The sequence below is a fragment of the Barbus barbus genome (assembly GCF_936440315.1).
Source record: "Barbus barbus genome assembly, chromosome: 33".
Lineage (NCBI taxonomy): Eukaryota > Metazoa > Chordata > Actinopteri > Cypriniformes > Cyprinidae > Barbus > Barbus barbus.
Window position 1 is genome coordinate 891,179 of NC_136761.1, and position 23,822 is coordinate 915,000.

General features: G+C 42.0%; 1 protein-coding gene across 1 annotated transcript; it reads left to right on the top strand.

Moving 5' to 3' along the window:
- The first annotated feature begins 6,950 nt into the window (after positions 1 to 6,950).
- On the top strand, positions 6,951 to 17,011 carry LOC306852828 (uncharacterized protein). The gene is made up of 3 exons (XM_079389924.1): positions 6,951 to 7,410; positions 7,956 to 8,108; positions 15,087 to 17,011. Exons 1-3 carry the CDS (start codon positions 7,053 to 7,055, stop codon positions 15,356 to 15,358), a joined length of 783 nt encoding a protein of 260 aa, XP_079246050.1. The 5' UTR covers positions 6,951 to 7,052; the 3' UTR covers positions 15,359 to 17,011.
- The last annotated feature ends 6,811 nt before the right edge of the window (positions 17,012 to 23,822 follow it).

Here is a 23,822-nt window from a genome sequence, read left to right on the forward strand (position 1 = left end):
GTGTTGTGGTCTGATGGGTGTGTTGCACTTGTGTATTCGGTGTGTTGTGGTCTGATGGGTGTGTTGCACTTGTGTATTCTGTGTGTTGTGGTCTGATGGGTGTGTTGCACTTGTGTATTCGGTGTGTTGTGGTCTGATGGGTGTGTTGCACTTGTGTATTCTGTGTGTTGTGGTCTGATGGGTGTGTTGCACTTGTGTATTCTGTGTGTTGTGGTCTGATGGGTGTGTTGCACTTGTGTATTCGGTGTGTTTTGGTCTGATGGGTGTGTTGCACTTGTGTATTCTGTGTGTTTTGGTCTGATGGGTGTGTTGCACTTGTGTATTCTGTGTGTTTTGGTCTGATGGGTGTGTTGCACTTGTGTATTCGGTGTGTTTTGGTCTGATGGGTGTGTTGCACTTGTGTATTCTGTGTGTTTTGGTCTGATGGGTGTGTTGCACTTGTGTATTCGGTGTGTTTTGGTCTGATGGGTGTGTTGCACTTGTGTATTCTGTGTGTTGTGGTCTGATGGGTGTGTTGCACTTGTGTATTCTGTGTGTTGTGGTCTGATGGGTGTGTTGCACTTGTGTATTCTGTGTGTTGTGGTCTGATGGGTGTGTTGCACTTGTGTATTCTGTGTGTTGTGGTCTGATGGGTGTGTTGCACTTGTGTATTCTGTGTGTTGTGGTCTGATGGGTGTGTTGCACTTGTGTATTCGGTGTGTTGTGGTCTGATGGGTGTGTTGCACTTGTGTATTCTGTGTGTTGTGGTCTGATGGGTGTGTTGCACTTGTGTATTCTGTGTGTTGTGGTCTGATGGGTGTGTTGCACTTGTGTATTCGGTGTGTTTTGGTCTGATGGGTGTGTTGCACTTGTGTATTCGGTGTGTTTTGGTCTGATGGGTGTGTTGCACTTGTGTATTCTGTGTGTTGTGGTCTGATGGGTGTGTTGCACTTGTGTATTCTGTGTGTTTTGGTCTGATGGGTGTGTTGCACTTGTGTATTCTGTGTGTTGTGGTCTGATGGGTGTGTTGCACTTGTGTATTCTGTGTGTTTTGGTCTGATGGGTGTGTTGCACTTGTGTATTCTGTGTGTTGTGGTCTGATGGGTGTGTTGCACTTGTGTATTCTGTGTGTTGTGGTCTGATGGGTGTGTTGCACTTGTGTATTCTGTGTGTTGTGGTCTGATGGGTGTGTTGCACTTGTGTATTCTGTGTGTTGTGGTCTGATGGGTGTGTTGCACTTGTGTATTCGGTGTGTTTTGGTCTGATGGGTGTGTTGCACTTGTGTATTCTGTGTGTTGTGGTCTGATGGGTGTGTTGCACTTGTGTATTCTGTGTGTTTTGGTCTGATGGGTGTGTTTCACTTGTGTATTCTGTGTGTTGTGGTCTGATGGGTGTGTTGCACTTGTGTATTCTGTGTGTTTTGGTCTGATGGGTGTGTTGCACTTGTGTATTCTGTGTGTTTTGGTCTGATGGGTGTGTTGCACTTGTGTATTCTGTGTGTTGTGGTCTGATGGGTGTGTTGCACTTGTGTATTCGGTGTGTTTTGGTCTGATGGGTGTGTTGCACTTGTGTATTCTGTGTGTTTTGGTCTGATGGGTGTGTTGCACTTGTGTATTCTGTGTGTTGTGGTCTGATGGGTGTGTTGCACTTGTGTATTCTGTGTGTTTTGGTCTGATGGGTGTGTTGCACTTGTGTATTCTGTGTGTTGTGGTCTGATGGGTGTGTTGCACTTGTGTATTCTGTGTGTTTTGGTCTGATGGGTGTGTTGCACTTGTGTATTCTGTGTGTTGTGGTCTGATGGGTGTGTTGCACTTGTGTATTCTGTGTGTTGTGGTCTGATGGGTGTGTTGCACTTGTGTATTCTGTGTGTTGTGGTCTGATGGGTGTGTTGCACTTGTGTATTCTGTGTGTTGTGGTCTGATGGGTGTGTTGCACTTGTGTATTCTGTGTGTTGTGGTCTGATGGGTGTGTTGCACTTGTGTATTCTGTGTGTTGTGGTCTGATGGGTGTGTTGCACTTGTGTATTCTGTGTGTTGTGGTCTGATGGGTGTGTTGCACTTGTGTATTCTGTGTGTTGTGGTCTGATGGGTGTGTTGCACTTGTGTATTCTGTGTGTTTTGGTCTGATGGGTGTGTTGCACTTGTGTATTCTGTGTGTTGTGGTCTGATGGGTGTGTTGCACTTGTGTATTCTGTGTGTTTTGGTCTGATGGGTGTGTTGCACTTGTGTATTCTGTGTGTTGTGGTCTGATGGGTGTGTTGCACTTGTGTATTCTGTGTGTTGTGGTCTGATGGGTGTGTTGCACTTGTGTATTCTGTGTGTTGTGGTCTGATGGGTGTGTTGCACTTGTGTATTCTGTGTGTTGTGGTCTGATGGGTGTGTTGCACTTGTGTATTCTGTGTGTTGTGGTCTGATGGGTGTGTTGCACTTGTGTATTCTGTGTGTTGTGGTCTGATGGGTGTGTTGCACTTGTGTATTCTGTGTGTTGTGGTCTGATGGGTGTGTTGCACTTGTGTATTCTGTGTGTTTTGGTCTGATGGGTGTGTTGCACTTGTGTATTCTGTGTGTTGTGGTCTGATGGGTGTGTTGCACTTGTGTATTCTGTGTGTTTTGGTCTGATGGGTGTGTTTCACTTGTGTATTCTGTGTGTTGTGGTCTGATGGGTGTGTTGCACTTGTGTATTCTGTGTGTTGTGGTCTGATGGGTGTGTTGCACTTGTGTATTCTGTGTGTTTTGGTCTGATGGGTGTGTTGCACTTGTGTATTCTGTGTGTTTTGGTCTGATGGGTGTGTTGCACTTGTGTATTCTGTGTGTTTTGGTCTGATGGGTGTGTTGCACTTGTGTATTCTGTGTGTTTTGGTCTGATGGGTGTGTTGCACTTGTGTATTCTGTGTGTTTTGGTCTGATGGGTGTGTTGCACTTGTGTATTCTGTGTGTTTTGGTCTGATGGGTGTGTTGCACTTGTGTATTCTGTGTGTTGTGGTCTGATGGGTGTGTTGCACTTGTGTATTCTGTGTGTTTTGGTCTGATGGGTGTGTTGCACTTGTGTATTCGGTGTGTTTTGGTCTGATGGGTGTGTAGCACTTGTGTATTCTGTGTGTTTTGGTCTGATGGGTGTGTTGCACTTGTGTATTCTGTGTGTTGTGGTCTGATGGGTGTGTTGTACTTGTGTATTCTGTGTGTTGTGGTCTGATGGGTGTGTTGCACTTGTGTATTCGGTGTGTTTTGGTCTGATGGGTGTGTTGCACTTGTGTATTCTGTGTGTTGTGGTCTGATGGGTGTGTTGCACTTGTGTATTCGGTGTGTTGTGGTCTGATGGGTGTGTTGCACTTGTGTATTCTGTGTGTTTTGGTCTGATGGGTGTGTTGCACTTGTGTATTCTGTGTGTTGTGGTCTGATGGGTGTGTTGCACTTGTGTATTCGATGTGTTTTGGTCTGATGGGTGTGTTGCACTTGTGTATTCTGTGTATTCTGGTCTGATGGGTGTGTTGCACTTGTGTATTCTGTGTGTTTTGGTCTGATGGGTGTGTTGCACTTGTGTATTCTGTGTGTTGTGGTCTGATGGGTGTGTTGCACTTGTGTATTCTGTGTGTTTTGGTCTGATGGGTGTGTTGCACTTGTGTATTCGGTGTGTTTTGGTCTGATGGGTGTGTTGCACTTGTGTATTCTGTGTGTTTTGGTCTGATGGGTGTGTTGCACTTGTGTATTCTGTGTGTTGTGGTCTGATGGGTGTGTTGCACTTGTGTATTCTGTGTGTTGTGGTCTGATGGGTGTGTTGCACTTGTGTATTCGGTGTGTTTTGGTCTGATGGGTGTGTTGCACTTGTGTATTCTGTGTGTTTTGGTCTGATGGGTGTGTTGCACTTGTGTATTCTGTGGGTTTTGGTCTGATGGGTGTGTTTCACTTGTGTATTCTGTGTGTTGTGGTCTGATGGGTGTGTTGCACTTGTGTATTCTGTGTGTTGTGGTCTGATGGGTGTGTTGCACTTGTGTATTCTGTGTGTTTTGGTCTGATGGGTGTGTTGCACTTGTGTATTCTGTGTGTTGTGGTCTGATGGGTGTGTTGCACTTGTGTATTCTGTGTGTTTTGGTCTGATGGGTGTGTTGCACTTGTGTATTCTGTGTGTTTTGGTCTGATGGGTGTGTTGCACTTGTGTATTCTGTGTGTTTTGGTCTGATGGGTGTGTTGCACTTGTGTATTCTGTGTGTTGTGGTCTGATGGGTGTGTTGCACTTGTGTATTCTGTGTGTTGTGGTCTGATGGGTGTGTTGCACTTGTGTATTCTGTGTGTTTTGGTCTGATGGGTGTGTTGCACTTGTGTATTCTGTGTGTTTTGGTCTGATGGGTGTGTTGCACTTGTGTATTCTGTGTGTTTTGGTCTGATGGGTGTGTTGCACTTGTGTATTCTGTGTGTTTTGGTCTGATGGGTGTGTTGCACTTGTGTATTCTGTGTGTTGTGGTCTGATGGGTGTGTTGCACTTGTGTATTCTGTGTGTTTTGGTCTGATGGGTGTGTTGCACTTGTGTATTCTGTGTGTTTTGGTCTGATGGGTGTGTTGCACTTGTGTATTCTGTGTGTTTTGGTCTGATGGGTGTGTTGCACTTGTGTATTCTGTGTGTTTTGGTCTGATGGGTGTGTTGCACTTGTGTATTCTGTGTGTTGTGGTCTGATGGGTGTGTTGCACTTGTGTATTCTGTGTGTTTTGGTCTGATGGGTGTGTTGCACTTGTGTATTCTGTGTGTTTTGGTCTGATGGGTGTGTTGCACTTGTGTATTCTGTGTGTTGTGGTCTGATGGGTGTGTTGCACTTGTGTATTCTGTGTGTTGTGGTCTGATGGGTGTGTTGCACTTGTGGATTCGGTGTGTTTTGGTCTGATGGGTGTGTTGCACTTGTGTATTCTGTGTGTTGTGGTCTGATGGGTGTGTTGCACTTGTGTATTCTGTGTGTTGTGGTCTGATGGGTGTGTTGCACTTGTGTATTCGGTGTGTTTTGGTCTGATGGGTGTGTTGCACTTGTGTATTCTGTGTGTTGTGGTCTGATGGGTGTGTTGCACTTGTGTATTCGGTGTGTTGTGGTCTGATGGGTGTGTTGCACTTGTGTATTCTGTGTGTTTTGGTCTGATGGGTGTGTTGCACTTGTGTATTCTGTGTGTTGTGGTCTGATGGGTGTGTTGCACTTGTGTATTCGATGTGTTTTGGTCTGATGGGTGTGTTGCACTTGTGTATTCTGTGTGTTTTGGTCTGATGGGTGTGTTGCACTTGTGTATTCTGTGTGTTTTGGTCTGATGGGTGTGTTGCACTTGTGTATTCTGTGTGTTGTGGTCTGATGGGTGTGTTGCACTTGTGTATTCTGTGTGTTTTGGTCTGATGGGTGTGTTGCACTTGTGTATTCGGTGTGTTTTGGTCTGATGGGTGTGTTGCACTTGTGTATTCTGTGTGTTTTGGTCTGATGGGTGTGTTGCACTTGTGTATTCTGTGTGTTGTGGTCTGATGGGTGTGTTGCACTTGTGTATTCTGTGTGTTGTGGTCTGATGGGTGTGTTGCACTTGTGTATTCGGTGTGTTTTGGTCTGATGGGTGTGTTGCACTTGTGTATTCTGTGTGTTGTGGTCTGATGGGTGTGTTGCACTTGTGTATTCGGTGTGTTTTGGTCTGATGGGTGTGTTGCACTTGTGTATTCTGTGTGTTTTGGTCTGATGGGTGTGTTGCACTTGTGTATTCTGTGTGTTTTGGTCTGATGGGTGTGTTTCACTTGTGTATTCTGTGTGTTGTGGTCTGATGGGTGTGTTGCACTTGTGTATTCTGTGTGTTTTGGTCTGATGGGTGTGTTGCACTTGTGTATTCTGTGTGTTGTGGTCTGATGGGTGTGTTGCACTTGTGTATTCGATGTGTTTTGGTCTGATGGGTGTGTTGCACTTGTGTATTCTGTGTATTCTGGTCTGATGGGTGTGTTGCACTTGTGTATTCTGTGTGTTGTGGTCTGATGGGTGTGTTGCACTTGTGTATTCTGTGTGTTGTACTGTGTTAAAGTAACTCTGCTGTACTGCTGCTCTCTGATTGCATCTGATGTTCTCCTCTTCTGTAAGCCGCTCTTGATAAAAGCATAGATGCTGAATGTTTCAATGTAAATGTATAATAAATCATAATAACTCAGAAGATCAGGAAATGAAGGAGAGGTCAGAAGAATTACTCTAATAACTGTCATACTGTGTAATATTAATAATATCAGCTGTTTTCATTGAACCCAAATAAATGAATGCAAAATAAACAATACCGATGAAAGACAAAAGTAATGTGTTTTTCCAAAAGAACAGTCTTGTACTTCCTTCTTTTAACTTATTATCAGAAGAAACTGCAGGCTGCATACACTTTTTATTATTATTATTATTATTATTATTATTAATGCTTGAACAACATATACATAACACAAGAGCCAAGGGTATACACAGAAAAATATTAACTATACATTTATATATAAAACCAACAAATATATATACACACACACACAATAACTTAAATGTACCAAATAAACAGTTTTTTGTTGTACTTCTTAATGTATAATGATCTAATTCCTTATATACCACAGAAGAAGAAAAGAAACCAGTCTCTGATTGCTGAAGATAACAAGTATAGCCTAATCAAGAGATTGATCATATAAACCTCATCTTCTCATCATAGTTCAAGAAGCCAAAGTTGCTCAACACTTAGTCTTTTATAAATGTAGAAATAAGCTCTTTATATACTGACAGTGCCAGAAGCTCTGAGCTCATATTTCTGCTGTTTGTTTCGGATTATAGACGCGTCACGTGATCGCTGTAATCCGATTGCCATCAGAGGGGCGGGGCCTATCGTTGACTGACAGCCTCCCCGACCTATAGCACTGCGACCCCACAGTGTACGACCAATCAGAGCGGGGCTGTCTGCAGCCAGGGGCGGGGCGCAGCCCTGTGATTGGCTGAAGTGCGCAGCCGTTCCGTCCGTTCCTGGAATCCGAATCGAGCGAATGGCGTTAGTCTGAATTCGGTTATTCTGGATTCCTCGCGACTCTAACGGAACATCGACGGGATCCCGACAGAGATGTCCAGCAGTCGCAGGAGCACGCACTTCTGGAGCGAGGAGGAGACGGATTTCCTGCTGCAGACTCTGAAGGAGATGAACATCGGTTGCTACAGAGACGGGAGGAAGCACCGGAACAGCCTGATCTTCCGGAAGGTGTGCTCGAGGCACCGGGAGGCCGGCTTCACGCGCTCCTGCGACCAGGTCAAGCACCGCTGGAAGACGCTCAAGTCCATCTACTACAAAACCAAGAAGCAGAGCAGCAGCTCCAGCTTCAGACACTTCGACACGATGGAGGAGATCTTCGGACACATCACGACCCCCAGCAGCGAGCAGAAGCACCTCAGCAGGGATGAAGAGGAGGAGGAGGAGGAGGAGGGTGAGTGCAGCATGTGGATCACAACCTTTCTTCAAAGCTGTCCTTACATCTCAAGCCAAAAGCATTCTTGTCTTAGAACAACTTTGATAAGGTTTGATGACTAATGGTGACGGAACTGAAATGTAACAGTAATATGTTACTGAGGAAGAGAAACAGTTGCTTATGAAAATGTTTACAAAAGATAGTTACATTTGGACATTTTCACACATATTTGATTCATTCTTTTCCAAAATTGCATTGATTGCTTTAAAATATGAGTTTCATAAAGGTTATAAAAATATGTTTCTGGAGTTTAGCACATGCTTATTCCATTCCTGTTTTATTTCCTATTTGGGGTTTATGTATATGTTTTTTAAAGATTACTAAAGATTATTATTAAATAAACATACATAAAACCAATTTAAATCATTTACGATCTTAAATTCCTTTTTAAAATAGACAAATGTAGAGCATAAGGTAATGCAGTGCAGTAGTATCTTCTCAAGAGAAGCAGTGTGTGATTAAAAGCTGGATTTCTAATCTCCTCATGTGTTTGTCTGATGCAGATAATGGAGTGGAAGACGGAATTCAGGAAATCCAGTCAGTGAAGACGGAGAGCGAGCCCCTGATCCTCACACAAGCATCACACGAGACCTCCACCACGTCCACAGAGACCTCCGGCTCCACCCAGCCCTTCACCTCCAGCTCCACCCAGCCAGGTCTGACAGACGCTCCACATCCCACATCAGCCCTCAGGACATCCCAGATCAGGATGAGTGTGTTTGTTCATCAGGTTTGTAGAAATGTGTCTCTGCATCAGTGTCTCAGCAATGGATGCTCTGCAGTGAATGGGTGCCGTCAGAATGAGAGTCCAAACAGCTGATAAAAACATCACAATAATCCACACCACTCCAGTCCATCAGTTAACATCTGGAGAAGACAAAAGCTGAAACACATCCAGCATTAAGATGTTTTTAACTAAAATACGAGTCCATAATCCATAATAATGCTTCCTGATACATAATTCAATCATTTTGATGGCGGATTGTAAAATTTATGAAACACATCTAACTGAAATTAAATTATATTCCGGTTTTAAATGTGCTTCTGATTATTAGATTATTATTATTACTATTATTATTATTATTATTAGAGAACCAATTCGAAGGAAGAATCATTTGCATTTGGGGTTAAAATAATAAATTTCATATAAATAAATTTATATGAAATTTGAATGGTATGACAATTAGAGATTAGACTACAGAAACTGAAATGTACATGTCATGCTAATACATGCTATAAGATGCGTAGTCACGATTCTTCAGAGCAATAAAATAAAGCGCATAATGTTTAAAATAATGTTTATAAACCATATAAAATTAAGTTGCAGAAACAATTAGAAACAAATCAGCATCATGTATGTATAGTTTAATACGAAGGACCGAAAAGCAATCACAAAGAGCACTTTTTTCACTTAAAAACATGAGATGCAGTGGGATGGGGAGAAACCGTCATAAAGTCTGGAGACGTGTTTTAAGTTGAACTTGCATTAATTGTAGATGCTTTCTAAACATGCGGCTCTCTTGTGTGAGAGATGATAGCTGTCCCTCCAGAAAATGTGATAAATATATGTTCTGTGTGAACGGCTTGGGTTCAGTTTTGATGTAAACATCTTCTCTGCATTGATGATTATGAACAACGCAGCAGCGCCGCATCCAGTGGGTTTAACTGGATAAGATAAGAAAGCATTCAAATGCAACGACACCTACATCATCATCACATCTCGTGTGCCACTGATAAGACTGCCTGATGCACACAACATTCAAATGTGGATTTTTATTTTAAGTTCGATGAATTTTCAAAATTCTTTTTTTTTTTGACAGCCCTAGTTTCAAACAGAGATGGCGACAAAGAGGCGAAACTTATGGACTGCTGCTTGAAAAACGTCTTAATGCTGGATTTGTTTGAGCTTTTGTCTTCTCCAGATGTTAACTGATGGACTGGAGTGGTGTGGATTATTGTGATGTTTTTATCAGCTGTTTGGACTCTCATTCTGACGGCACCCATTCACTGCAGAGCATCCATTGATGAGACACTGATGCAGAGACACATTTATACAAACCTGATGAAGAAACACACTCATCCTGATCTGGGACGTCCTGATGTTGATCTTCATTTCTGACTGAACTATTCCTATAAATGTAAACAATGATGTGATACATTATGCCATGTCTAAAGGTTCACTTATAATGTTTGTGAAGTTTTAAATTGTGTCGGGTGAGTTTAATATACTGAATTAAAGCAACATAATGTAACTTTAAAAAAAAAAGCAACTTTAAACTGAAAAGAGTCTGCAAACAAAAAGCACAAGTTGAATACTTGTATCCTGACATCCAATTGTATTTAGAGGACTCTTTTATAAAGCTTACTACCTTACAAAATGTCTAGTTTGTGCAGAAGTATTTCCATTTACTCGTAGAAACTGATGAGGATTTGAGAACTAGAGAGTAGGGCTGGGCAATATGAGCAAAAATTCATATCTTGGTATTTTTGGGCTGATTTGCAATATACGGTCTATATCTCGGTATTTTATATTTGGATTAAACAAATAAAGTGAATGTAAGCATGTAGGCATATATTATGTGCAAAAGGGTTCAAATCACTGCGGTCAGGCCAGACTCCAGTTTGAAAAACACAGTCATTCTATTAAGCCAGTTTCTCTGTCAATAATGAATAAATAAATTATTTAATGAACGAATAAATAAATACATTTGACATAATATAAATGTTTAAATGTTCTTCAAATGTTGAGTAATATTAAATGTAGAATTTCCAAATAATATGAAAATATTCTGATGAAAAAATGTCTGAGAAATAACAAAATAAAACTTGCATATAACCATATGTGTCTGTAAATTCACATAGTTATAAAAAGAAAACACCATTTCCACAGAAAAAAAAATACTTTTGATTAACAGTACACCACTCCAGAAAGTCTTTTGCCCAATGTCAGGACTGTCTGATTTCCTATTACAAAATAAAAATCTCACATATGACCAATTTTGTCTGTGATTTTGGATAGCTCTAAAAAAAAAAACTCCCTGTTTCCACAGACCAGTTTCAATTCAGATTAATAGTCCACTATCCCAGTGTGTGACTCAAAGCCAGTTTTGAGGCGATCTGATGTTGCATTACATAATAAAAGCCATCCAAAAACTCATATATGACCAGTTTTGTCTTTGATTTTGGATAGCTCTAAAAAAAAAACCTCCCTGTTTCCACAGACCAGTTTCAATTCAGATTAGTAGTTCACAACCCCATGGTGAACTCCAACCGTTTTAACTGTAATTTCAAAATAAACGTCTTCTAAAACGCATATGCTGTTTTGTCTATTGGTTCAGGTTGCAAAAAGAAATTAAACTCCGTTTCCACAGACCACTTTCATATCAGATGGATTGTACATGTAATCCATCTGATATGTTTTATCTGTGTTTGTTTGCCGCCGTGTGTTCTCTGTGTTTGTTTGCCGCTGTGTGTTCTGTGTTTGTTTGCCGCTGTGTGTTCTCTGTGTTTGTTTGCCGCTGTGTGTTCTGTGTTTGTTTGCCGCTGTGTTCTCTGTGTTTGTTTGCCGCTGTGTGTTCTCTGTGTTTGTTTGCCGCTGTGTGTTCTCTGTGTTTGTTTGCCGCTGTGTGTTCTGTGTTTGTTTGCCGCCGTGTGTTCTCTGTGTTTGTTTGCCGCTGTGTGTTCTGTGTTTGTTTGCCGCCGTGTGTTCTGTGTTTGTTTGCCGCCGTGTGTTCTCTGTGTTTGTTTGCCGCTGTGTGTTCTCTGTGTTTGTTTGCCGCTGTGTGTTCTGTGTTTGTTTGCCGCTGTGTGTTCTCTGTGTTTGTTTGCCGCTGTGTGTTCTGTGTTTGTTTGCCGCCGTGTGTTCTCTGTGTTTGTTTGCCGCTGTGTGTTCTGTGTTTGTTTGCCGCCGTGTGTTCTCTGTGTTTGTTTGCCGCCGTGTGTTCTCTGTGTTTGTTTGCCGCTGTGTTCTCTGTGTTTGTTTGCCGCCGTGTGTTCTGTGTTTGTTTGCCGCTGTGTGTTCTGTGTTTGTTTGCCGCTGTGTGTTCTCTCTGTTTGTTTGCCGCTGTGTGTTCTGTGTTTGTTTGCCGCTGTGTTCTCTGTGTTTGTTTGCCGCTGTGTGTTCTGTGTTTGTTTGCCGCCGTGTGTTCTGTGTTTGTTTGCCGCTGTGTGTTCTGTGTTTGTTTGCCGCCGTGTGTTCTGTGTTTGTTTGCCGCCGTGTGTTCTCTGTGTTTGTTTGCCGCTGTGTTCTCTGTGTTTGTTTGCCGCCGTGTGTTCTGTGTTTGTTTGCCGCTGTGTGTTCTGTGTTTGTTTGCCGCTGTGTGTTCTCTGTTTGTTTGCCGCTGTGTGTTCTGTGTTTGTTTGCCGCTGTGTGTTCTGTGTTTGTTTGCCGCTGTGTGTTCTGTGTTTGTTTGCCGCTGTGTTCTCTGTGTTTGTTTGCCGCCGTGTGTTCTGTGTTTGTTTGCCGCTGTGTTCTCTGTGTTTGTTTGCCGCCGTGTGTTCTGTGTTTGTTTGCCGCTGTGTGTTCTCTGTGTTTGTTTGCCGCCGTGTGTTCTGTGTTTGTTTGCCGCTGTGTTCTCTGTGTTTGTTTGCCGCCGTGTGTTCTGTGTTTGTTTGCCGCTGTGTGTTCTCTGTGTTTGTTTGCCGCTGTGTGTTCTGTGTTTGTTTGCCGCTGTGTGTTCTGTGTTTGTTTGCCGCTGTGTGTTCTGTGTTTGTTTGCCGCCGTGTGTTCTGTGTTTGTTTGCCGCCGTGTGTTCTGTGTTTGTTTGCCGCCGTGTGTTCTGTGTTTGTTTGCCGCTGTGTGTTCTCTGTGTTTGTTTGCCGCTGTGTGTTCTGTGTTTGTTTGCCGCTGTGTGTTCTGTGTTTGTTTGCCGCCGTGTGTTCTGTGTTTGTTTGCCGCCGTGTGTTCTGTGTTTGTTTGCCGCTGTGTGTTCTGTGTTTGTTTGCCGCCGTGTGTTCTCTGTGTTTGTTTGCCGCTGTGTTCTCTGTGTTTGTTTGCCGCCGTGTGTTCTGTGTTTGTTTGCCGCTGTGTGTTCTGTGTTTGTTTGCCGCTGTGTGTTCTCTCTGTTTGTTTGCCGCTGTGTGTTCTGTGTTTGTTTGCCGCTGTGTTCTCTGTGTTTGTTTGCCGCTGTGTGTTCTGTGTTTGTTTGCCGCCGTGTGTTCTGTGTTTGTTTGCCGCTGTGTGTTCTGTGTTTGTTTGCCGCCGTGTGTTCTGTGTTTGTTTGCCGCCGTGTGTTCTCTGTGTTTGTTTGCCGCTGTGTTCTCTGTGTTTGTTTGCCGCCGTGTGTTCTGTGTTTGTTTGCCGCTGTGTGTTCTGTGTTTGTTTGCCGCTGTGTGTTCTCTGTTTGTTTGCCGCTGTGTGTTCTGTGTTTGTTTGCCGCTGTGTGTTCTGTGTTTGTTTGCCGCTGTGTGTTCTGTGTTTGTTTGCCGCTGTGTTCTCTGTGTTTGTTTGCCGCCGTGTGTTCTGTGTTTGTTTGCCGCTGTGTTCTCTGTGTTTGTTTGCCGCTGTGTGTTCTGTGTTTGTTTGCCGCTGTGTGTTCTCTGTGTTTGTTTGCCGCCGTGTGTTCTGTGTTTGTTTGCCGCTGTGTTCTCTGTGTTTGTTTGCCGCCGTGTGTTCTGTGTTTGTTTGCCGCTGTGTGTTCTCTGTGTTTGTTTGCCGCTGTGTGTTCTGTGTTTGTTTGCTGCTGTGTGTTCTGTGTTTGTTTGCCGCTGTGTGTTCTGTGTTTGTTTGCCGCCGTGTGTTCTGTGTTTGTTTGCCGCCGTGTGTTCTGTGTTTGTTTGCCGCTGTGTGTTCTGTGTTTGTTTGCCGCTGTGTGTTCTCTGTGTTTGTTTGCCGCTGTGTGTTCTGTGTTTGTTTGCCGCTGTGTGTTCTGTGTTTGTTTGCCGCCGTGTGTTCTGTGTTTGTTTGCCGCCGTGTGTTCTGTGTTTGTTTGCCGCTGTGTGTTCTGTGTTTGTTTGCCGCTGTGTGTTCTCTGTGTTTGTTTGCCGCTGTGTGTTCTCTGTGTTTGTTTGCCGCCGTGTGTTCTGTGTTTGTTTGCCGCCGTGTGTTCTCTGTGTTTGTTTGCCGCTGTGTGTTCTGTGTTTGTTTGCCGCTGTGTGTTCTCTGTGTTTGTTTGCCGCTGTGTGTTCTGTGTTTGTTTGCCGCTGTGTGTTCTGTGTTTGTTTGCCGCCGTGTGTTCTGTGTTTGTTTGCCGCCGTGTGTTCTCTGTTTGTTTGCCGCTGTGTGTTCTCTGTTTGTTTGCCGCTGTGTGTTCTCAGTGTTTGTTTGCCGCTGTGTGTTCTGTGTTTGTTTGCCGCCGTGTGTTCTGTGTTTGTTTGCCGCTGTGTGTTCTGTGTTTGTTTGCCGCCGTGTGTTCTGTGTTTGTTTGCCGCCGTGTGTTCTGTGTTTGTTTGCCGCCGTGTGTTCTGTGTTTGTTTGCCGCCGTGTGTTCTGTGTTTGTTTGCCGCTGTGTGTTCTGTGTTTGTTTGCTGCTTTGTGTTCTCTGTGTTTGTTTGCTGCTTTGTGTTCTCTGTGTTTGTTTGCCGCCGTGTGTTCTGTGTTTGTTTGCCGCCGTGTGTTCTGTGTTTGTTTGCTGCCGTGTGTTCTCTGTTTGTTTGCCGCCGTGTGTTCTGTGTTTGTTTGCCGCCGTGTGTTCTGTGTTTGTTTGCTGCTGTGTGTTCTCTGTTTGTTTGCCGCCGTGTGTTCTGTGTTTGTTTGCCGCCGTGTGTTCTGTGTTTGTTTGCTGCTGTGTGTTCTCTGTTTGTTTGCCGCTGTGTGTTCTGTGTTTGTTTGCCGCCGTGTGTTCTGTGTTTGTTTGCTGCTGTGTGTTCTCTGTTTGTTTGCCGCTGTGTGTTCTGTGTTTGTTTGCCGCCGTGTGTTCTGTGTTTGTTTGCTGCTGTGTGTTCTCTGTTTGTTTGCCGCTGTGTGTTCTGTGTTTGTTTGCCGCCGTGTGTTCTGTGTTTGTTTGCCGCTGTGTGTTCTGTGTTTGTTTGCCACGTGTGTTCTGTGTTTGTTTGCCGCTGTGTGTTCTGTGTTTGTTTGCCGCCGTGTGTTCTCAGTGTTTGTTTGCCGCTGTGTGTTCTCTGTGTTTGTTTGCCGCTGTGTGTTCTGTGTTTGTTTGCCGCCGTGTGTTCTGTGTTTGTTTGCCGCTGTGTGTTCTGTGTTTGTTTGCCACGTGTGTTCTCAGTGTTTGTTTGCCGCTGTGTGTTCTGTGTTTGTTTGCCGCCGTGTGTTCTCAGTGTTTGTTTGCCGCTGTGTGTTCTCTGTGTTTGTTTGCCGCTGTGTGTTCTGTGTTTGTTTGCCACGTGTGTTCTCAGTGTTTGTTTGCCGCTGTGTGTTCTGTGTTTGTTTGCCGCCGTGTGTTCTCAGTGTTTGTTTGCCGCTGTGTGTTCTCTGTGTTTGTTTGCCGCCGTGTGTTCTGTGTTTGTTTGCCGCTGTGTGTTCTCTGTGTTTGTTTGCCGCTGTGTGTTCTCTGTGTTTGTTTGCCGCTGTGTGTTCTCTGTGTTTGTTTGCCGCTGTGTGTTCTCTGTGTTTGTTTGCCGCTGTGTGTTCTCTGTGTTTGTTTGCCGCTGTGTGTTCTCTGTGTTTGTTTTCCGCCGTGTTTTTGGTGTTTGTTTGCTGCCGTGTTCTCAGTGTTTGTTTGCTGCTGTGTTCTCAGGCGTGGTGAAGCACAGACAGTCGTGCTGTGCTGTGCTGCATAGTCAATATCAGGGCTTTCTGGAGAGACTGCAGCAAACGCAGAACGCCTGGCTGGAGCAGCAGCTGGAGCAGAGTCATGTCCGAGAGGAGCGTCTGGTGGCCCGAGTGCTGGCCGAACACACCCGATCCATGGAGGCTTTGGTCAACCAGCTGTTCGCAGGCTTGAAGAGCCTCCTGCCCCCGTCCTATCCCCAGACTTCAGCTCTGCAGAGCAGCACTCCTGAATCCTGAATCCCACATCAGACTCACAGAGACCTCAACGCCTCACAGCACTCTTCATCCAGAGGCTTTCTCAGAGTTCACATTCAGCAGCCCTGGACTGGTTTGTTAAAGGTAGTGATAACTAGGGATGGGCATATGGATCCTAAAGTATCGATATATCGATATTGATGCGAGTATCGGAAGTATTGATACTCAAATTAAAAAATATTGATACTAAGGTGTTTTAATTACCAGTGATTTTGTTTAACAAAAAAATGTATTGCATACCATATGCTTTGAATTGGACGAATAACCTATGTTAGCGAATAATTGTGTAGGATAGAACTATTTCCACTCACTTCTGACAGTGCATTCAAACAGGGCCTAAAATATCATAAAGCATTGATGCTATTGGGATCGGCAGCCCAGAACAATGCTTATCAGAGGACTGAGAAAACATACATGTTTGAGTTTTCACAATAAACTAATTGAAATTGTTGCCTCGTTTGTGCAGTTAAATTATAAATATATGTATATTGAACATTAAAAGTTCCTATTGATCATGTTCTGTTCTGTAATGTTAATATAAATCACACTGTCAGAATAAGAAGGTAGCATTATTCGTGAAACAGCCTGTCACTGCAGCCCTTGTGAAAATCAACCATGGTTTTATTACTAACTAGTGACTGTAGTTAAACTAAAGTATTTTTAGATTTCCATGGTTACTTAACACGACAGTAAACTAGTGTTGTCAAAAGTACGGACCACGATACCATTCGGTACTGAAATTTGAAAAACGTCCATTTCCCACTAAGATATGAGCGCTGTTCGACAGATACTTCAGTGATCATCGCTTCACGCTCTTCACCGAGCGCTCACACAGAAACACACTGTCAGCGGATCCCTAATATATCTGCACATAGACGGATCCGCTGATAGACGCAGCTTTCAATCGCTCCCGTGTGTTTCTGTGTGAGCACTTGGTGAAGAGTTATTTCAAACACTCAACTGATGTTATGAAGTTAATTTGGAGAAAAAGCATGTCAATAAATGATATCTTTGTTGGACAACAGGTTTGTAAACCGGTTCATACACATGCAGAACTGTATTGCACACATGCTACTGTACTACATTTATTCAAGGCTTTTTGTTGCACTGCACAGGCCTGACCAAACCAGTTCTAGATTGGAGAGGCAGCTTACTATTTAGCCATATATTCCTCCTGAGTTTCACATTCGCCTTCCGCCATGTAGTGCCGTGGGAAACACGTGTGTTTCAATTATAAAGTTAAGTGGGTATCATTAAATATTTTACTCTTAGTAATTTAATCTTCACTCACTGAATGTCACTTCACTAATAATTAAAAGTTCAATTTAGAAGTATCGTATCAGTACCGATAACAACAATACTGGCCTTTAAAAGTATCGGTATCGTATCAAAAGCAAAATAAGTGGTAAGGCCCATCCCTAGAGCTAGCGTAGCATCAGTTTAACACTGCAGGTGTGTGTAGACACGTTAGCTTGTGTTACTGTTTCAGTGTAGCACAAGGTTCTGTATGTTTAGTTGTGAATAAAGATGTGAGTCTGTGTGTAATGTGATCTATCAGGAGCCAGAACATGCTGTTTGTAAAATATTCTCATGAGCCATATCTGTTTTTTAAATAAACACTAATATTAAACCGTTGTATTGCTCTGTATATATTAGCATACAGGTTTTGTGAGAACGGAGCAGGACTGGACAGCTGGTCTGTCACATACAGTGCAAGAGAGAGCTGCTCTGCGGCGTGTTTTAATTTGTGCTTTAGGTAACTTACAGCGACGGAGAAATGAGCTGTCATCTGAAAGGATTGGATCCAGTCAGTTCCCTTTCGATCGCTCTCTCCCGCTGTGTGGAAACGTATGGGGAAAACTCCTGCTTTACTCTGTACTGAAGCCTGATCTGTTCTGTAGCAGCACAAGCCATGCAGCTTTAGCCCGCCAGAAACGACTCTTCTGCTCACCAAGCCTGCATTTATTTGATCAGAAATACAATAAAAGCAGTAATATTGTGAAATATTTTTTACTATTTAAAATAACTGCTTTCTATTTGAATATATTTTAAACTGTAATGTATTCCTGTGATTTCAAAGCTGCATCATTACTCCAGTCTTCAGTGTCACATGATCTTCAGAAATCATTATAATATACTGATTTACTGCTCAACAAACTTTTCTGATTATAACTATTATTATTATTTTTGTTATGTTAAACAGCTGAGTATAATTTTTTCAGGATTTTTTGATGAATAGAAAGTTCAGAAGAACAGTATTTGTTGAAATAGAAATATTTTATGACATTATAAATGTCTTTAACATCCTTTAGCATCCTTGCTAAACAAAAGTATTCATTTATATAGCCCCCCCCCCCCCCCCCCAAAAAAAAAAAGCTTATGGTATAGTGTATAATGTTAATAAACTTTTATTACTTTTATTTCAGATAAATGCTGATCTTTCTATTCATCAAAGAATCCTGAAAAACAAATTACTCAAATGTTTTAAATATTGATAAATTGTTGATAATAATCAGAAATGTTTGTTGAGCAGTAAATCAGTATATTATTATGATTTCTGAAGATCATGTGACACTGAAGACTGGAGTAATGATGCTGAAAATACAGCTGCAGATCACAGAAATAAATTACACTTTATATTGACACAGAAAACAGCTGTTTAAAATAGTAACAATTTTGATTTAGGATGCAGTAAATGTACTGCTTTTAACGTGTGAAGTGACATACTGCCAAGTATGGTGACCCATACTCAGAATTCGTGCTCTGCATTTAACCCATCCAACGTGCACACACACACACACACACACACACACACAGCAGTGCACACACACACACAGCAGTGCACACACACACACACACACACACACACACAGCAGTGAACACACACACACACCGTGAACACACACCCGGAGCAGTGGGCAGCATTTATGCTGCGGCGCCCGGGGAGCAGTTGGGGGTTCGGTGTCTTGCTCAAGGGCACCTCAGTCGTGGTATTGAGGGTGGAGAGAGCGCTGGACATTCACTCCCCCCACCTACAATCCCTGCCGGCCGGAGACTCGAACCCACAACCTTTGGATTACAAGTCCAACTCTCTAACCATTAGGCCACGACTTCCCTAACAACTTCCTTAACAACATCTTGAAAAAATGAACAGCTTAAAAAAGCAAGACTGTTAAATTCTGATCTAATTAGTGATATGTTTGTTGTTTTTATCATCAGGCTCTGATAATTGAATCATTAAAGATCATGTGAGAGCGGTCTTCATCTCCACTAGATGTCACTAGAGCACTTTGTGGCGCCTGTGAAGAACACTATAGAGTTTGGCCTAAAACAGCTGAAAAGTAAACAAACTGTAGAAATAATAATAGTAAAGCTTTTCATATACATGCGGAAGAGCAGGGAGCGCTGTAACATCTTGTGCTTCAGTGTCTGTAACTCTGGGTGTCTAAGAAATTAAATTTGTTTAAAAAAATTACATTTATGCATAAATGATGTTAATTAATGCCAAGTACAAAGAGTGTTGTTGCAATTTACCATAAAATGTGTTCTTGGCCTATAAATCCTATTTATAAATTGATGTAACTTACCTGTAAATATATTCGATTTGTTTGTCTTCATCTCAGCAGCACGAGTGTGAAGTCTGCACAGGGTTTCTGAGTGTTACGGCCTGATTGATATGTTGGCCTGTGATGTTTGAGTGTGTGCGAGGACAATGGCTGATCTCAGCACCGACAGCAGCTGTGAGTGTTTACTGTGGGCTCGTGTGGAGCGCTGGCGTCAGGCTGGGCACAGGCAGAGCCAGAGGAATCTCATATCAGAGCAACAGCGGCAGGTCTCTGGATGACTGGCACTCTGCCCGGGAACAGACGGGGAAACACACAACACCAGCCACGGTTAAACACGTGTGTGTGTGTGCTTATGAAGGAAAACTGCACTTTCTTTATCATCATCATCATCATTATGACACATTCATAGCTATAGTTATATTTTAATATGCAAATGAGGCAGGATCTAGGTAAATATGCTCTAATTTTCATTCATTTACAGCACATTAATCTGAACATTGGATGAAGCCAGGTTCAAATTTCTGGTTTGATTTTGTTGACATTTTAGAGTTAAAGGTTTTTCCAGAGGGAATTTTGGATTTTTTTTTTTTTTATCAATCCATAATTCAGAAAATATTATTAACAGACAAAATAAATAAAATAGTATAAATCAGTGTGAATGATATATGTGAACACACCCTTTAGTGAAAACCTTCAGAATCTAGAGAGTAATAAAGTTTGGTGTAAGAGAACATACTCTTTAAAAATATGGATTTAAATTGAAATATTTAACACATAGAAAACTTTTGATAAACACTTAAATATTAATTTTGGATATTTTCTATTCAGTACTTTGAAACAAAACTGTGTCTATAGTAGCATCTCCCCTTAAGATAAATAACTGGATCGCTCACATTTCTAAGCAATAGACTGGTTTTCTGATACAGTCTCATTCCCTCTCAGATTGTAACCTGAGACGTTCCCTATCAAGGTTAACATAACTGTGGGAATGACAATACCCCCGTTGCCATGCTGACAAATGCTAGTAGCCCTTGAAAGCCTGGAGCCTCGTTTATAAAGTGTACGCTCAGATTTGATCGTAGAGTGTGTAGAGTACGCTTAAATCCACGCCAGCGCTCATATTTATAAAAACTGTCTTTGACGTGGAAAAGTGCTTATGGTCATGTCAGGGTCTTTTTCTTGTCGGAGTATTGCAGGTTTTTGGAAATGTAAGCTGTTCTTGCAGCTCGCTGTTCTAAACTATGATGATTGGTGATCTTTTACATGTTAATGACATTAATTATGAGTCGTTTACAAGCAGAGAGCTGAAACCATTAAACTGAGTGCAAGTTCAAGATAAATGGCGATTCATAGATTTCATGATTTTTTTCCCAATCAAATATTTCTGGAGAAATCTGCCAGAGCTCGAGAGGGGAAGAGATGAGGAGAAGAATGGCAGATGATTGTCAAATGATGATGATCAAAGCGTGTCGCATCAAACAAAAAAGACTTGAGGCTGTAAAGCCCAAGGTGCTTCAACAAAGTATTGAGCAAAGGCTGTGAATACTTATGTAGCTACATGTGATTCTTTATTTCGTTTTTTATTTTTAATGTCATTGTCAAGTCCCCTTTATTTATATAGTTCTTTTAACAATACAGATTGTGTCAAAGCACTCAACAGTATCAAACTGGAGCATAAGAGTGTCAGTAATGTATAATAATAAGATTAAACACTCAATTCTCAGTTAAGCATTTCATTATTGAGTTCAGAGATGTCATTGTCTAGCTCAGTTTAGTTTAAATAGTATCTGTCAAATCAAACTGACCATAATCACTAGAAATGAAGTGTCCCCAGCTGAGCAAGCCAGAGGCGACAGCGGCAAGGAACTAAAACTCCCTCTGAGACAGAATGGAGAAAAACCCTTGGGAGAAACCAGACTCAGTCGGGGGACAGTTCTCCTCTGGACAGGAGATTATTGTTTATTTATTAATTTAATAAAAAATTTAAATGTATAAATGTATCATATTTCTATTTTTATATTGTTGCAATTTCTAACAATAATGGTATTATGTAGTTAGGTATTTTATTATAATTTTAGTTATTTTGCTTTATTTTTAGTTTTATTGTATTTTTAGTTGAGGACTTCTGTGACGGTCGGTTTAGCCAGTCTGTCTGCTTCCTGACCTGGGTCCCAGTCAGTCAAGTACGAACTCTAAGACTATGTGCCATATTTCTAGAGAGAAGAGCGGCACCACCCCAGGAGGGATGAACACCATCTCTTTTCAACAGGTCAGGTCTGCCCCAAAAACTCGTCCAATTGTCTATAAAGTCTGTTATTCTGCGGGCACCACTTAGACATCCAGCCATTGAGTGACGACAGTCTGCTATGTATCTCATCACCCCGGTAAGCAGGGAGGGGACCAGAGCATATTACAGTGTCTGACATCGTACACGCAAGTTCACACACCTCTTTAACACTATTCTTAGTGATCTCCGACTGGCGAAGTTGAACATCATTAGCGCCGACGTGATAACAATCTTACTGAATTTATGTTTAGCATTAGCCAGCACTTTTAAATTTGCTAAGATGTCAGGCGCTCTGGCTCCCGGTAAACAATGGACTATGGTGGCTGGTGTCTCTAGTTTCATGTTCCGTACAATAGAATCGCCAATAACTAGAGCACTTTCATCAGGTTTCTCAGTGGGTGCTTCACTGAGTGGGGAGAACCTGTTTGATGTTCTGATCAGAACAGAAGAGTGGTGTTTTGACCCGCGACTAGGCCGCCTCACAGTCACCCAGCTGCCCTGCTGCACAGGCTCTAATACAGGAACCGAACAATGTACAGGACTCCCTGAGCTAGTCGCATCCAAAGCAGTATCTACAGCCCTCACATTCTTACTGTCCTCAACTAAAGTTTGGATGCGTGTCTCTAATTCTGAAACCTTCTCTGTCAGCCTAACTATTTCCCTGCATTTATCACATGTGAATCCCTCATCGCCGACAGAGAGAGATAAACTATACATGTGACATGAAGTGAAAACAACCATAGCAGGAGAAGCCATTACTCACCGTGACTGATGAATGATACCAACTTAACTTACCACTTAGCACTTACCACTGCTGTTTGATGAACTCGTGAAAAACGGAGCGAGAGAAAACAAAACAATAATAGGTGATAGAAACAGGAATGGAACCGTGAGTAACAAGCTAACCAGCGGTTTTAAAAAGCGAACGATCAAATTAGTTAGATTAGTTTGATAGATAATACCAGAAATATGGTGGGAATTAAGTTATATATTATCACTTTAAACAACAGAGAGTAAAAGTAAGGTGAAGATTCAATAAAAAAGCAGAGCTACAAACGCAGACCTCTCAGCAGCACAACAGACAGGGACAGACTGAAGCAATCGATCAGGCAGGAGCAATCAGATGAGGTATTGTATGGGGTATTGTTTGTAGGATTTTGAGGAAAATAATGACTTTAGTCCATTTTGGAATAAGGCTGCAATATAACAAAATGTGGAAGAAGTGCTGTGAATACTTTCCGGATGCACTGTATCAGCTTCATTACTGGCATTATATTTGGACTGCACTGACCTGCTGTTGCCTGGTTTCTCAGAAGCTCTCTCTCTTGTCCTTCACTATCCAACAGCAAATGAAGTTTGTCTTGTCTTGTCACAATTGCTTTGGCTTTCGCACTAGAGGACCAGAGATATTATGCACTGTGTATTGTATAAGCATCATGGCAAGGCTTTCCATGAACTTTTCAGGTAAACTGCTCACAAGTGGACAATATAAACACAATCTTAAACCCTGTCATTTAGGTTACCTGTGGCAGTGACACACCACCAAACTTTAATACTTTCAAACTTACAGATTTCCATATGAATGCATTATGAGTTAACATCATCTTGCAACTAGTATTAAATATATCCAGCTTTATAAACACAGTATGCTGCCATAATCACACAATATATGCTGTTTGATTGTTTATAATCGTCTCGTGTAAACTATGCTGTCATGCGGCTCTAAATGATTCAATGTGGATTATTAGGCTTTAGTGTATCATAAACATGAATATCATGACTTTCTGTTAAGCTGCTTTGAAACAATGTGTATACAAATAAACTGACAACTTGACTAATGCATTCTGACAAATCCATCTCATCTGTTTCTCCATTTGACACAAAACCAGACAAGCTGCTAGTGTATCAATGGACAGCTGAATGGACTAAAGCTTGCTTGCATCTGAAAACAGACCTGATCACAGTTCAGATACAGACTCTCTAGTCTATAGGCACCTTTATGTTTATGGCATGCCAACAAAGATGGTTTCAAAGCAGCTTCACAGAGATAAACAGAAGAGTAACAGAATCAATGATGCAAACTTCATCAAATAAATGACAAATCCTCATTCTGCTGTAAAGCAGCTCTAACACAATAGAGTTATTATTCAGTTGATGCAGTCAGATCAACAACTGTATAAAGTTCATCCATTATGAAACAAGTTCAGTTCAGTCATAAGCAGCTCTATTGAAGACAGTAGTGTCATTATTCAGTTTGACTGGTTTCAATGTTGATTCAGCTCAGTGCCAAATTTGGCTAAATTCATGAATTTTGAACAAAAGACACTAGTGTTATTATTCAGCTTAATTCAGTTCAGTTTTGTTCTCATCTGATAGTGTCAGTGCCGTCAAATTGGTACATTTACAGATTATCTCTAGAACTAGTGCCATTAGTATGTGGATATCTCACACATCATCTCTTGTTTGGCCAAAATCACCCACGCTGAAGTAATCTGGTCTTCAAACAGCTTCTGGATAGAAGGACAGTTTCCACTGCTCAAAGAGTGTTTTCAGAGTTTTCATAGTTGCATATGTTTAAACTGTAGGGTTGCTG

What these genes read in the sequence shown, in the direction of transcription:
- LOC306852828 (XM_079389924.1), top strand. Translation starts at nt 7,053, where the DNA reads ATGTCCAGCAGTCGCAGGAGCACGCACTTCTGGAGCGAGGAGGAGACG. An exon ending in GGAGGAGGAGGAGGAGGAGG is followed by an intron (nt 7,411 to 7,955) that starts GTGAGTGCAGCA and finishes TGTCTGATGCAG; the next exon opens with ATAATGGAGTGGAAGACGGA. An exon ending in CTCCAGCTCCACCCAGCCAG is followed by an intron (nt 8,109 to 15,086) that starts GTCTGACAGACG and finishes CTGTGTTCTCAG; the next exon opens with GCGTGGTGAAGCACAGACAG.